This window comes from Dermacentor variabilis, chromosome 4, assembly GCF_050947875.1.
Source record: "Dermacentor variabilis isolate Ectoservices chromosome 4, ASM5094787v1, whole genome shotgun sequence".
In the NCBI taxonomy this organism is placed as follows: Eukaryota; Metazoa; Arthropoda; class Arachnida; order Ixodida; family Ixodidae; genus Dermacentor; species Dermacentor variabilis.
This window is the reverse complement of record NC_134571.1, coordinates 33539252-33555350: the sequence shown is the minus strand read 5'-3', so window position 1 is coordinate 33555350 and position 16099 is coordinate 33539252. Positions and strand designations below refer to the sequence as shown.

General features: G+C 42.1%; 1 protein-coding gene across 2 annotated transcripts in view; it reads left to right on the top strand.

Annotated features, from left to right (window-relative positions):
- LOC142578896 (uncharacterized) overlaps window positions 1-16099 on the top strand; it is a 42332-nt gene that overhangs the window by 7177 nt on the left and 19056 nt on the right. The window contains exons 8-14 of one of the 2 annotated variants that reach the window (XM_075688570.1): window positions 1633-1720; window positions 2164-2326; window positions 3923-4279; window positions 4846-4969; window positions 6799-6824; window positions 11257-11433; window positions 11780-11955. In XM_075688570.1, the coding sequence (XP_075544685.1) occupies window positions 1633-1720; window positions 2164-2326; window positions 3923-4279; window positions 4846-4969; window positions 6799-6824; window positions 11257-11433; window positions 11780-11955 (1111 nt within the window). Of the gene's footprint in view, window positions 1-1632; window positions 1721-2163; window positions 2327-3922; window positions 4280-4845; window positions 4970-6795; window positions 6825-11256; window positions 11434-11779; window positions 11956-16099 lie in introns of both variants that reach the window. The other variant, XM_075688569.1, reaches the window with a different exon arrangement.

The following is a 16099-nucleotide window of genomic DNA, read 5'->3' as shown; positions in this document are numbered from 1 at the left end:
TTTTCTTGCACGGAAAGGGGCCGCTGAATTTTCCGAATTATCGAGCAGTCTGAAATAGCAAACTTGAGAAAATAATTTGCCATGTCGACATCTTCACATAGGTGGTACGAATTGAGCAAAGCCAGCCGCGCCATATCTGATAGCGTTGCCCGCACTGGGATGGCGCTATCCTGAAAAGCACCAGCAGCGGAAAGCGAATGCTTTGTCGGCCTCTCACTCCAACGGGTCACCAAAATTCTAAATTATGCAATCTTCAATATTAAACGCACCAGAAGACAGCTTACGTGATGTCACGCCGTCTTGGCACGCCCACTCGTTGCGCACCTGGCAGATTACCTATAAAACGGGGTGTGCAGCTGCACATGCGCTCAGCTGCGCTTACAGCCATGCGCAGCCACGGCCGAGATGCGCACCAGGAATTGTGAAGTGTGCCAAATTACCTGCCCCGTCCTTCTTGTGCGCTTGATTGTGTTACCGCGAGCTTGCTCCCCTTCCCCTCTTTCCCTTAGCTCGCTCTGGGAGGCAGCACTTGGGCGTGAAGCCACCATCTTTCTTCCTCACTGTCATACACTTTCACTTGCACCTAAAGCACAAAGTGCGCGGGGTGCGATAGGATCTTATCGCACTTGGACTTTACGTTGAACATGATGCGGCTTGACTTCGGCGGTCGCTCTTGTTGCTCCGCGCGCTGTTCGAGAGATGCGTTCTCTAGCAGCTGCTTGTAATTCAATCATTTCATCATCTGCGTCCGCGGAAGTTTCCATTTATTGTCTCGGCATTCCTTTGCTGCAGAAGTGAAATTTTGTTATATTGCAATCGCACACAAACACACTTCGTTATATTAAGGTTCTAAATACATGGTGTTCTATGGACAAGAGATTATGAAAAGTAAGGTACTTTGTTATGTTGAGAATTTGGTTATATTGAAGTTTGTTATATTGGGGTTTAACTATATATGCCCGATGATAGATTTTAGAATAAAGAAAGATTTGAATGTTGCTGTTTCTATACCTCTTATTATTCATTTATGAAATTAATTTTTTCATTATTATTTGAGGGAATTTCTGAAAAATTGACAAAAAAGAAGCTTCAAGTAAACATGTAGCCCTATGTGATGCAGGTACTGCAAGCAATCGGTTTGCACATTTGTTGTCTGTTATCTAAATGGAATAGTCCTCTGGAACGTTAGGCTTGAGCTTGGTCTCAGGGAGCATCTTGTGCTTAATATCCTGAGTACCAGAACACAGCCACAGAAGGTGAGTGTCTACCATAGACGCAGGACCTAGGCACTTGGGACACATTCTGAGGTTGTTGTAGATCCCCAGGCCCACACCCCAGCAGCTAGTGCAGTCCTGACACCTGCTAATTTTGTTTGCAGCTACCATTATCTGCCATACAAGGAAAACCGTGCTTAGTTTGTTGACATCAAAACCCTCACAGACGGCTTGCACAGAACGTCGAACATGAGTATACCAGAGCATAGTTGCACACTGTAGCTGGAGATAAGTGGTTTAAAGTAAGGTGAAACGCTTCGCTATGCTAATAGTGTTCCAACCTACCGCCTCAAATGACGTACAAGCCATCTCTTTTTGTTGTCATTTGGCCATAATAAGTTTCTATGTATATTTTCAGTACCCGAGCTCTGTGGAGACATCACACCCATCCAGAAGGCTGGGGATTGCCATGACTGTTATTACTGCGGATTTATAAGCTCTTCAAGGTAGGCCTGGTGTGTATGCATGCGAAGGCTTAATGTGGGACATATAGTGAGCAGAACTCACGTACCACTAACAAAACGGCATGTTGAAATTGCACGTGAAGCACTTGAATAAGTTGCCGAGAGTTTACAACCTCTAGTAACGATATTGGAAATGTACCAAGTGTCATGCAATACATTTGGAATTTTAAAATTTATTCATATAGTAGAACCAGCTTGGAATTAAAATTGTAGCCCTTCACTACAGTCTCTCTCATAGCCTCAGTGCAGCTTTGCTACACAATCCATCAGTCACTCTTCTTGCAAATGAAATTGAAGTTTTCGGTGATACATTATTAAAACCAATTGCAATAATTTGTGCTTTAATTATTGGTGTATTAAATTCTGAACTAATAATATAGAGAAAGCAATGACCTATTTTTTTATTTCACGGATCATTTGTGCAGAGATCAATCATCACACCATGAAGTTAATCATGGAGGAACTGCACAGTCATGCATACTGTGCCGCCGTGTCTTCAAGAGTGAATCCACTCTCCACAAGCACCTGTGCCTTCATGTTCAAAATGGATTCCACTGCAGTGTATGCAGGAAGTCCTTCCTCTCAAAGGTTGTGCTGTTTTGCTTATAGATAACTGGTTCATTTGTTTGTAGAGGTACAAAATACTTGTCATGTTTAGTTGTGTAAGTGCCCCCTATCATGTGTGCCATAAGGTCATTTCTTTTAAGCAGAGGGAAAATATATTGTAATATATCATGGAAGGCATGAAAAGTAAGAAAATATGTGCCTTAGATTCCTTAATTGTGTTTAAGGAGGTGCATTGAGTAATAGAGATAGAGAAGAAACTTGCTTGCTACTCTACTTGGAGGGAAGGCACAGGTAAAAAAAAAAGGATAATGATGGCAATCAGAAGTGGAAGATATTACAGATTATATGCACTGTGAGCTATGATTCCTCTCATAGTCTCTTATGCTGACTGTGTAAAATGGGTGCAACTTGTAAATACTATAGACTACCATTAATTCAACTGCGGTTAATTCAATGTTTCAATTCGATCCTGAATCGGGGTCTCAGCTGGCGCCCATGCATTTCTATGGGCCCAAATTTTCTTTACTTTAATCCGAAGATTGACTTTCACGAGATAATTTGAACTTGACCAGTCAGCACGCACTTGACTGGTTTCTATGGTGACCCCAGTAGTGACTCCTTTCAGTGTATGTCACAGTGGAGCTTGAGAGATAAGGAATGCTTTGAACATGTGTCACCTTCCGTCAAAAATTCCTATGTTTGGCCTGCTCTAAGAAGACTGCAAGCAGTAACCATAGCTCACAATGTTTTATTATGGTATTTACCCACTTTTAACACGCACTTTTTCTTTTCAGGAAATTGGGCCACACTGTTTGCATGGCCCAATCGGACACAAAACCAAAACCGCCTTCATGGCATTTATAAGCTAACACGAATGCATTACGGCGAAGCTGACTTTAGGAAAGCATCTGCCATTGTGCAATACATTTTGCTAGCTAAAAAATTTGATGTGCGCTTGATTTATACTGTGTTTCGGAGCTTTAATGTCATTTCTACGTTAGTTCTCTGCTTTGAGCACATAGAAAGAGGGTGTCTGTTTGATTCAGGAGCATGTTAGAATCAGACTACTACTACTAGCAAATTAATCAGTAATGTGTCCTGGCGTTTTTTTTCTGCTGCTTGTATAATTGACCTCCTGAATAATTCGATAAATGCCATCAGTCCCATCAAGATAGAATTAACGGAAGTTAATTGTAATAGGTGTGCTGGCATTTGATAGAAGGGAACAGTGAACTTTGAGTATGATGAAGAATGCATTTGAAAAACTTGTGTTGCACTCTACTGTAGTTTTGCTGCACTTGTACTTCAGAGCAATGGCATACGTGAATGAAGTGGCAAAAGTGTAAGCTGGCATTGTGGCCAGGGATTTAAGATATTGCTGTGGCTTTTTTTTTTTTTTTTTGTGCAGATGCTTATGACATTTTCCAGCTTTCCTTCTACTGTTATCTGGCCTTACCTGTCCAAAAGACAACTCTTAGGTTTTTTTTTTTTTGGAATGTCTATTTCTCTTTAACACTGGCTGAAGTCTGTTCTAATGAAATGGATGGTTTGCAGCAGTTTATCTGTACTTACAATCTTTGCGCATGTGTTCATCTTCCAATTCTGGCTTTCTCACAGGAGCTACATGCCAAGCATGTGCAAAGGAATGCGTGCAGCCCAGGCCCTCAGGTAGAACCAATACAGCGACTTGAGACACTTCCGGCCGCATTCTTCAATCCTGTTTCATTGTCACCTCCTGAGGCTACTTCTGTCGATGCAACAATTTGTAGCGTCATTGCCGAAAGTCTTCATGACCACAGTACAAGCCACCTTGAAGTGGCTGACACTGGTGCTGTCACAGCTGGTGAATCTGCCAATGCACCTACCATTTTGTTTGAAAAGAAAACTGGAAGTGGGCATGAGCTGCTGGGAGCCATCCGTGCTCGTCGACCTCGTTTGCCATGCCCGCACTGCCCACGATTTTGCTTTTCACAGGTACGTTTCACTATGTTCACACCCTTTGGTTTTGGCTGTTGTGCCTGTCTCGAATTGTGCTACTTTTTATTGCACCTCTTGTCTTAGGCTAAGCTGCATCTTTGTGTTTCTGGTAAATAGTGAAAGTAGAAGAAAAGACAGCTAATTTTCACTCTCATTTTGGAGACTGTCATCAGCAGTCTGTTGCCTTGATCGATACCTTAAGATTTCTTGCTCATTTCATATTTCCTCTTTTTAACTAGTTTTTGAGAGTTAGCTTGTGCTCTTCCTTGCACTGCTCACCAATTTGACTCATTCTAATAGCCCTTATTCTGTTCAGTTTTACTGGAGCTGTGCAGGTCAAGCCATATGAGGCGGCACCGAATTCTGTACAACTCACTAAGAACTTCAAAAATAATAAACATCACCAACTACATAGAATAATTGAAGACTAATTATCTTGCCCTCTTGGGTTAGCCATTTTATATCAGAATGTTGGCTTTGTAGGCAAACATTGTGATATACTTTTCAGACATATCAAAACAGGTTTGCAGTGTGAAGGGTGTGAAAATGCATGCTTCTTGCAGGCAGCTTTGCAGGTCCACTTGAGGCGCAAGCACATTACCAATGCACCCCTCAAATGCCCCCACTGCCCGAAACGGTTCTTTGTTGATACCGTATTCTACAAGCACCGGTCCATCTGCATGCGCAGTAAGTGTAGTGGGTTTTGCTTTCATTTTATTTGGCCTGAAAAGGTGCTCTTTACATCTGCTATTACCTATCCTGCATTTACATTTCAGAGAAATAAAAGTAGTTTAATTATAGGACATATATTGTACAGTTTCAGCTGTGCGTCGCTTACAGTTCGCTCCGCTCATATTTCATGGGCTCAGGCACTGCAGAGAACTGCATTGAGTTCACATTTTTGATGGCAGCGCATAGTGGGTTTACTGCAAAATGAGAAGGAAACCAAATGGATGCGCTGTCGCACTCCACTCAATTGTCTTGGCAGTGGAGCCAATGCCTCCTCTATTTTTTACGATGCCAGTGCAGTCGCTCACTCCCCAATGGGAGGTGTTGGTGTGCCTTAGTTCAGTGAGTTGCCGCGATGCGACGCTACCCAGATGGTATGACTAATTTAGCTATGCCTACTTGCGTAACGCGGGCTTCTGAGTGCGCGCCGCTGCCGTTCCCGACGAGAAGTGGTAGACGCTCCGTCTCTGCATCTGTCAGGTGTCAGGTTATTACTGGTCTGTCAATCTTCCTCCGACTTCCGCTGTGAGGCGCCACCTAGATGGTACTCTCCCCCATGGCTGTAAAGCAGGCACGAACGCTAGCAGACAGGGGAGAGTAGGAAAGGGCGATGGGAGAGGGTGGTGAATGGTAGGATTGGCCGCGTCTGGCTGGCATCAAAACAAAATAGAGGCGCTGGTGGAGTAAATGCAGCATTCTGCCCTCCGCTCCCGGCATGAGTGCTGTATGCATCTGCAATTTGTTGGGTCATACAGGTCTGAGTGGAGAGGACAGGTAAATGCCAAGCTAAAGCTGTCTATTAAGGATAAAAGAAGCCAATGATTGCTCGTAAGAACTCCAGCTGTAGCTATGGAGATAATGCAGAGGCAATAGATGGGGGTGGGAGAGGAAGTCATGTATGTTTTGCCCCCCTTTATGATCAGCTTACATCGGTAGCAGTTCTGCACCGGCAAAGGTCTCTGCTTTGCAATAAAGAGCTCTCTCTCTCTCTCTCTCTCTCTCTCTCTCTCTGTTATGCTAGTGATGCCGACTTCTACTTTGAGCCAGTTGCATGTGCGAATCAGAAGGGCGAGCTTTGCATGTACTTTTCTATAAATGCGTTCTTGGCTTATCACCTGCCAGGATAGCTCACTAGCTATAGTGCTCTTCTGCTGAGCATGAGATTGCAGGTTTGATTCCCAGCCATGGTGGCTGTGCTTCAATGGGGGTAGAATGCAAAGGCGCTTATGTACAGTACTTTCGGTGCATTAAAAAACCGTGAATGGTCAAAATAAATCGGAGCCCTCACTATGACATCATCCATACCATGTGTTGCTTTGAAACATTGAATTCTTAAAATGGATCAATGAATCAATCAATTTTGGCTCATATGTGAAAGCATGTGCTTATGAAAACTTGTGTGTTTATGCATTTATGAAAACACTGTGTGTGGGGCTGAGTGGAGAAAATGGTTTTTATACTGAATGCCTGCTTATCATAGAGCAAGGTGCTACATATTGGCAGCAGTAAGGCTACTTCAGCTTATGCTGGCTAAGTAAAAGGCTTTTCACTTAAATAGTAAGACAACTGTTCTAGAGTGCATCTTTTGTAAGTGCTTTTTTAGAACTGCTTGATTGTTTCCCTGGTCTGTCATTAAATCTAGCTTTCATATGTGCATTCTGACACAGTAAGCTCTACTGGACCAGTGCATTTGCTCATGACTCATTGAAAAAGATTTTTAAAGCACTATGATGCCTGAAACTTTCCTCATTCCTCCCGCTGCTCCCCTCTTTTTGTTTTTTCAGAAGGAAAGGACATTAAAGTTTATCTTACGGTATGTCACTCTGCATTACTCCTTTTCTTTGTAGTACACATTACTCATCTGGCTGTCCAGCTTTTGTTGCAAGTGTATATATCTGTTTGTCATAAAATTACAGGGCATGTTATTGGTGTAAAAAAAGGATGAGGCATTGCCTTGCAACCATGATGCATAACCTAGAATTTCAGCCTGCACATTGTGTCATGGAAACACTAGTACCTGTAGTATGCCTGTAGGTTCATTTGCTAGGGAATTTTTGGGGATACCGAGTACAATGGAACCCCATTGATAAATTTCTCGCTTTTGCGTTTTTCTTGTTGCTACGTTGCAATTTTGCAGTCCCAACCTAAATCCAATTGACACCAATGCGTTGTGTTCCCCTTTGATAGGTGCCCATTGTGTAATGTTCCTGCATCTTACGTTGCATTTGAATGTAACGATAAATGTATAAATGTAATGACTGGTATGTTTCAACAAGCTACCGAATCGTTCTGAACAAATGTTGCAACAAGGAACCAATTCATTGCATGCAGCAAGTGACAGGTACATTGCAACAAGCAACCAATTTGTTGCAACAAGCGACTCATTCATAGCAACAAGTGACCAGGGTTTGCAATAAGTGACTGAGGTTGCCCAAGCATATAGACAAGACAACCTCAAGTTCCTGCTCGCGAAACCCACACAAATTGGTCCCTTAGCAGAGCACTGCAAGTGCTAAAGGTTGCCTCGGCGTCAGCACGCGCTTGTGTCTATAATACATGGCTATGCGTGTTGTTTTCACGATGGCAAGTGTGACCTTGTCATCCTAAAACACTGGTATGTAGTATAGGTGTGTTGTTTACCGCAACAACCTCAAAAATGCAAAGCTTTGTAACCCACTCATGATCTTCTACTGATTTCATGGGAAGTGGTACGAGAAGGACCAAAGACAAGCATAGATAACTGCAATGTACCAAGGAAAGTTACATACTTTCACATTTTCGTGCAGTGTCACAGCTCGATAAAAACTCACTGCGCTGTGTGTTTTCATCGAGCACCCATGGCAATGCTTTCATTTGTGTCGCGCATAGTTTCTCTAGTGCACTTATTCATGTTGTGTCATCACTGTAGTGTGCTGTTTTGTGCATAATGAAAAAGTATTATACGCTTGCGTGTACTGATGTGCCCACAATTCTCAACTAGTTGCAGTTGGCAGCGTGCCGGCTTTTCGTAGTCTTTTTCAAACGGTGCAATTTTCGTTGGTGGAAAAGCATATTTAAGGTGAGCTGGGTTCATTGTGCACGCTGGCAAGCAGTACTAGAAGCAGCCACATGAGATGCAAGTGAATAATTTTTGTTGGGCTGCATGCTTTCAGTGTTCACAATTATTATGCATGTTTTTAAGTCATTTGCCACTTTCCTCATCAGGCTACACAATCCTTGCCAATAATTGTCTTGAGTATCTTGCACTGAATGATAACGGTTAACATTCGTTAGCTGGTGAAAAGCGGTCAGGCGGGAAAGATAAACAAATACATATGTCACCATTATAATAGTACAAACTGCCTGTCAAAAATAGATGCATTCCTTTCTTAGCAAAAGAAAAAAAAAGTGTGTGCCTAGCATAACATAGGTTGCCTGGAACAGTCATTGCTTAATTCATTTCAGTGCTTTAAGAATCCATAAATAGTCTAAGTTTGGGCAGCACTGTGGTTGCTGGTAGCATTGCACTGTTAGCATTGCACTGTTAGATAAATTAGCTTGAACGTGCTACGGTGTGTGAGATAAAAACTACTTGCTATGAAAAGAAGTGGCCACAACGTCTATTGCACGTGCTTTCACTAATAAAAATATGAGTTGTTGCGCTGAGTGTATGAAATGTCTCAAAATGCAGTTTCTGTATGCATAAGTGCGCGTCCTTAAGCCACACGGTTGGTGGCATAACGAGGGCTTCACCCTCTTTATAAGTGCGCATCTTTAAGCCACGCTGTTGGTTGCATAAAGGCATCACCCTCTTTATTTGCCCTCTACAAAAGCATGTACCTGGCCAGTTATGCTAGGCTGAAAGGCAACTGCTGAACAATGTACAGTCACATGTAAAAACCTACACACATTACACAACCATGCAATTTTGATTTTGTTATTATACTATAAAGCAGACAAGTATCAGTGACTAATGTAATACAGCTGCTGATAAAAAAAATTTGTTATCCAGATAACACTCTTTATTGTACTGGTTGCTCTTGTGAATAAATCCTTCTGACCTTCTAAACTGTGAAATAAAAGTAGCATTGGAAGATATGCCATAAGCGACGAACCGCATTTTAAAAATTCTAGCTCGCGTGGCATGTCAAGTGAAGTCTCACAGAGTCTTGGATCCACAAAAACAGACAGACTTTGCAAAGGGGAGACATTGCTAATCCTTGCCGTTGCATCGTTGACAGCTCTCTACTCTCTTTCAACAGAAGGACAATGAACCTAGAAACAAGTCTTTTAATAAAGCTTCCCTTGAAGCTGTAGGAGATGAGCACAAAAGAGGAGCAGCCATGTATGAGCATCCACCTACCAATGAAATCAACAGCAATTGTCAGCGTCCAGGCACATGTCTGCAATCATAACCATTCTGTGAATGTATTACCGAATTCAGTGCATACCTCAAGCTCGACGTCATAGACAGTCTTGTCAGTTACTTGCAATACACAGCTGGCTTTCATTATCATATTGTTGTCCACGTTTTGTGTCATACTATATATGTGTAGGAGCAGACGCTCCCCTTTCTTGAGGTTTCCGTCGCAAAAAAAAAGATTTTAGCATTGGAGACCTTTTTGAAGCCACATTTCAGTCCTAGCATCGCTATTCCACGAGCGGGCGATCTGCTGCAGCCGCAAATTCGGTCTATGAGAAGTAATGTAAAGAAGCTGGAGGCAGTGCGTCCGTGTGGCTGCGCTGACTTCTTGGCAAAACTTGATTCAAAGCGCAAAAAAGCACATAGGACAACAAAAGGGGATGAAGGCACAGCACTGTGTCCTTGCTCCCTTCTGTTGTCCTACGTCTTTTTTGCACTTTGCCTCAAGTTATGCAGTACCAACTAGTCCACCAGTCTGTTTGCGGCAAAGGCGACGCTGTCAGCAGGCACAGTAGCACTGTTTGGCCAAGGTTGTCTTGTTTGTTGGGAGAAAGTGGGCACAGAGCAGTTGGCAAAGACTTGGCAAAGCTCCCAAATAAGTGTGCACCGGTTGAAGACTACTGGAAACTTAGCTGAAGTCTACATTTAGGTATTTTGGGGCCAGCAAGGGTGCATAATCGCCGGTTCTCTATAATCAGCTTCGCCGTGATACAACTGTGATATTAGGTGAAGCATACGCAAAATATTGCAGTGAAGCATATAAAAAGTAGAAAGGGGCCACTTTCAAAGAACATTGTATGTGTCCCTTAATTACATGCGCACCCACACACCATCCCTGGTCACAGTATGAGTTCCATGATGTCTAATAACCATACTGCAAGTCATTCACAGCTGCTTCTAATGTTGTGACTATGTGCGGCCTTTCTCATTGTCACGATTTCCCGGCTGTTACATTTTTTTCTGCGGTTCTTGAAAAATGTATCTACTGGATTTCACTGTATTGAATTCTTCAAATATGGTACACATTGAGTAATAAAAACACATTTTGCTTGTATTTGAGATCTCGACCTTTTGTGTGTCTATAGTGCTAGTATACTGCATGAAATTCTCACAAGTATTTCAACCAGCATATATGGTGCACTTACTCCTATATTTTCAAACGATCCTTGACTCGAAGCTTTTTCTTCACTGCATCAAGTTGAGCACAGCGCTACCTCTCGAATGATGAAGATGCAGCACTTCTAAAAAATTGCCATGGATGACCATGAATTGTAGTGACTATATCATTGGAGGAGTTGCGCTGCTATCGGTTTTCTTGAGTTGAGGTGGAGCGTTGAGTGGAGGAACAGTCTAGAATATGGGGTTAGGTTTGTAGCATACTTTTTTTCAAGTGACATGAAGCGGTCAACTTTTTGTACTGTTTATTTCCTTGTACTTTTATTTATTGAGGTGATCTCTGATGTAGCTTTTTAGTCAAAGATTGCCTTTTTTTTTTACACTGCTATGTATAAAGCTGTGTAATGCTAACACAGCAAAATCCTGATAATTGGAAGTCTCTTGATTGAGAGATAATTCGAATTGCTCAGTTGTTCCCAGCCAAGTCCCATGCTAGGAACAAGCCATGCCAAGGTTCGATCTGCCGCTAGTTATTGTAATGTTAACACAAAATGTGGGGAGAGCCTAGAGCAGAGCAGAGTGGTGTGGAATTCACTGTGCACTGTAGTCACAGGCTCTAGTTCAAGCTCTTATTCTAATAGATCTGGTCCCTCTTGGGGAGTTTGATTTACAGAGTTCTATTGTATTGTAATACTACATTCTGAAGTGTATATTTCTTCTCTTTTAGGAATCCAAAAATAAATGGAACAGGCTCAACTGTGAACACTGTGAATTCTTCACTCACCGGTACCAGAAGTTGACGGACCACTATGCTGAAAATCACCCGGAGCATGCTTTGAGCATTTGTGAAACGTGCCAGGATCGTTTTGCTCATTATGCTTACATGCTGATTCACCAAGTCCAGGTAGAGCAGCTCTTTGGTGTTCACGGGCGGGGCAAGTACAAAAGTGAGGTGGAACATGATAATATGGAGCAAAATCAAGTGGTCCTTGTTATTTAATGTATGCGTATACATCATTGCCCGGCTTGCCTGCTTAGTGTTCCAAAACAGTGACCCACTATTCCTCCTGCTTAACTCTGTATCTCCTCTTGGTATCCCTTTTGAGAACTATATGAAGGAAAATCAGGAGTGCCTGTATTGTCCAATGTACAAGTGTGGTTCTCCAGAAACTTTGAAATTGTCATGTGTTTTACTTGCATCATTGGGCATCTTGCATTTTATTTGTGTGCATCATCTGCTGGATTGACAGGTGCACCTCCTGTCGGAGGAGAACCAACCACAGAAGTGCAGCCTGTGTGACCTGACCTTAGACAGCGTAGATGGGCTCAGAGACCACCTACTGGAGGTTCACGCACCAGCACCCATCTTCCGCTGCTATGACTGCTACGAGCGATTTTCTACTGCTGCCGCCGTGTTGCGCCACAGGCAAGTCGCCAGAGCTGGCATTCTGGATGAGACTCATGTCATTGTTGGCTGCCCTCCCAAAACAGTAGTTAGTTGCTGGATGACTGCGCATCAAGAACTGTATTCTACAATGGTTGGTGACAACATAAGGATGCAGTGGCGGATAAAGTCAAACCCACTTATTAACAATCCAATATGTAACAGTCTCTCACTTATAGAGATAGGGTTTCAGGCCTGCCTAGGTATCTCTGGTGGTCTCGTCTCACCACCACTCAGGTTTATACCTCGAGATTTCACGTGAGCGCTTCCACGAACAGTTTCATATGAGCGCATTGCTTTGCATGATTGATGCATTGATGCTTGAGTATATTGCAGTGACTTATCGTTTTGCTCGATGTTAGTGCTATGCTTGAGAGATGCCAGACTTTCATGTGAGCATGTCACTTAGTATGATTGAGGCATTCATGCTTGAATTTTTCGTACTTGTTGTGTGGATTATACTTGAGAGATGCCAGGTGTGAGACTTTCATGTGAGTGCGTTGTGCTGTGTGCACTGTGCTTAAAATACGCCAGACAACTGCCAAGCGAACTCGGTAGAGTGTATAAAGAAAGCTTCACTTTAAAATTCTTCCCTGGAGCCCCAGAAAGATTCAAGGTAAGCCTTTTTCCTTGATGTCCTCCGCAGGACAGATGGAAAAAGTGGGAGAAGATATCAATGAGAATAAAACATCCAGGAGTGCACGCAAGTCGAGCCTTATTATTCGTTTTGTCAGCTGGTTATCAATTTGAAAGGGAAGGGGAGGGAAATAGGGAGGAGGCAAGGCCTGTTTGATTCAAACATGTCTTGTGGAACCGGTAGTGAGGAAGCTGAAAAGCAGAAGGAGGCTCCTGCACCTCTGCTCGCATTCTCGTTCACATTTTGTGCTTGTAAGCCTTAAGCAGGGTCTTTGTGATCATAATCTTATCACTGCTCATGTGGCACAATATCGATGCCCTCATGATGAGCAAGACTAAGTGGCAGTTTCTTGCGAGATTGGCTGTAAAGTCTGTCTCGTATGTTGGGCATGCCGATTTAATATGCACTAGTGAGACACGAGGAGTTTTTCTACATTCTGCGCGTTTGCTCATTTCCATCCCACAACGTCTTTATGTGTGCAGGACTCCTATGCATGTGAAACTAAAGATGTTGGTGAATCTTAAAGGGATACTAAAGGTGTATATAAAGTCAAGCTAAAGTGATAGATTTATGCTCTAAAACGTCTATGATATAAATATTGCTGAGAACACAGCTTTAGTAATCAAGAACTTTAGGTAAATGTAGGACACGATATGAGATTCTAACAAGAGCATTTTAGTACTAACCCGATGATGTGGTGCCTCATTATAATTATGTCACTAGTACTCGGGACATTTTAATACTAGCCTGATGATGTTGTAATGCCTCATTATAATTATGTCACTAGTACTCAACCTCTGATAATGACAATATCATTGCATTGCATTAAAATATGGAAGGAAAGGCTACTTGTAATAAAATATAAAATGCTTGTACTTGTATAAAATATAAATATAATAAAATATAAAAATAACTCATAACAACAACACGGGTGGTCTAAATGATTTCGTTTTCACACAACCCTGTGCTCTTGCACTTTGGTAGTTTTTGTACAGCGTAATGCTGTGCTGGTCATGCTGACTCGCAAAGCTCATCCTAAATGCAAGCAGCAGGAAATACTGCGTCCATGTGTAGTTTCGGCTCGGTTTCTGGTCATGCTTTACCCAAGAAACTGTAGCACTGGCTCTCGGACATCGTTTTACTCACTGACAGCAGTAAAAGACTGTTATGATGTATGCAGTGTCTCACCGCCTTGCTCATGGTGGGTGATTTGATTTATGCTAGAGGAATACAGCCCGTTTCTCTGGAACTATGTCTTGGCACTAAACAAGTGCTGCGAGGCTTTTGGAATAGTATTCTAACAGGCCGCGATGACTTAATGTTGGCTTTTAGTGTCTCTTCAATGGCAGTAAGCACATGCTCCTCCAAGAAGCACGTGTTTCTCTGCTCTGGTGTGCGTGCTTCTACAAAAATATCAACTAAGCATTGGTAATGCTGTTGTGCATACTACAGTGCAAAAGCAGGCAACCATTGCCCATTTGTCGTAATAAAGGGGTGTTCTATTTAAAAAACATTATCATTGCTTTTAATTAGGGGTGTGCAAATATCATAATTTCGGATATGAATCGAATATGCATACTTAGCTTTGAAAATCGAATCGAATATTGAAAAATTATATGCACATGTGTTTATTAGCAAGTTAGGTTATGTTGTTATGTTGGAACATTGCAATTGCATTGTCAATGCTAAAAAATGACTAGCAAGCTGTTATACTAAAACATTGTATACTCGACTCATGTTAACTTGGAAAATTTAGTAATTCCCACTAGCTGTCCTCGCCAGCGTGCGCCTTATTATACCGCATCAAATGCCCATAAACTCGGAGGCATTTGACCCTGTGCCAGTTGTCACTCATCGCACTTGTTAAGCAATAAGATGAGAATTGGAGGAGGGGGCGGGGGGAAGAGGGCGCTACAAAAAAATAAAAATGCGCATCCTTGCTGTCAGCAAGTGCGTGCTCTTTGCTGCTGAGAGGCTGGCTTTTCCGCAAAGCCCAGACGTTTAGTGGCTAAGTGTGCTGTACAAGCAAGATTTCGTTGGCAGCACGAAATTATCACAAAATTCAGCACAAAGTCGTCTCAATATTCTTAGATTAGATAGAAACAAATTCCGAAAACCATGCACCCGGTCAACTATGGCACTACTGGCATTCGATTTGATTCGAACATTCGTATTCAACTGAATGTTCAAGCATTATCAAATAGCAATTTTTTGAATCAAGTACGAATACTAAAAATATAATGTTCGATAATATTCAAACTTTTTGAATATATTGCACACTCATGCTTTTCATGTGTTCTTCAAGGTAAGTGCTGGTATAATGAACTGCTGATATAACAGTCACTTTTCATGGAATTATTGCATTCGTTATAAGTGGGTATGACTGCATTCCACTGTCTAACTTTGGGAATTTGTGTAGATGAGGGAGCCAATTTCGTTTGCTAATTTCTGTGATGTCACCACGGAGCCGAAGTATGTTTTGGAGTGCTGAGGCATGGTGTGCTCCATTCTTTTGGGATTCCTCACTGACTTGCATGCACCATTGCGCACCACTTTTGTTGAGATCAGCCACTTAGCATGAGGGATGAAAAAAAAATGAATAGAAGAGTCATTACAAAATACACACTCAGAACTTTAATATGCAACTAAGAACATACATAAGAAGCCTATCAAACACAATGAAAAATGCTGAGCTTGGTATTAACACTCACTCACTTCTTTACAACTGAAATGAACCAGTGATGTTTAATTGCACGTGCCATTGCACACCGCTTTTGTTGAGGTCTTTTGTAGAGGGCTTTTGTTGAAATGAATGGTGCAGATGTATTTTTTTCACTTTATTATGCAAGTACCACCAATTCTGTGCTTGGTCTATATAGCTCTCATGCTTCTAAAATTAGAGAATTTTTAAATATAAGTGATTGTTTCTTCTCTTTCTTTTTTTCCTGGTATATGTGATTGTGAAATCGGACTGTATTGATGTGGTCAAAACGACCATTGAAATTATAAATTTGATGCACTTTCTTCTGGGGCTTTAGGCATCAGTCAAAATGCTGAACTCCATTGAAGAAGAATTTAAAGCATCATCAACAATAAATTTAAGTCGTTGCATGGGTGGTGTTACTGCACTAGAACCATGCAGGTGAAAAACTGCTTGCCTTCAGGGAACCCTGAAACACTTTTCTAACTAATCATAAGATGGCCTCACTATTAAAGGACGTCGTCTTACGAATGTCCATGCTGCAAAAATTTTACGAATCCTTCAACTATAGGTGAAGTTATTGCACAAATACCTGGCTTTCTCTCCCTTTTCGGCTCCGCTAGCAAGCTTGAAGCTACACAGAGGATAAGCCAAAAGAGCAAATCCCTGGCCAAAAGTTTAGTCACACAGTGGCTAAAGCGCTCTTCACTGCACCTTGTGGCGGCTGCAGCAGACTACGATACGCAATACGTTGCTGCCATCTACAGGCCATGGGCAGCTGAAGCAGC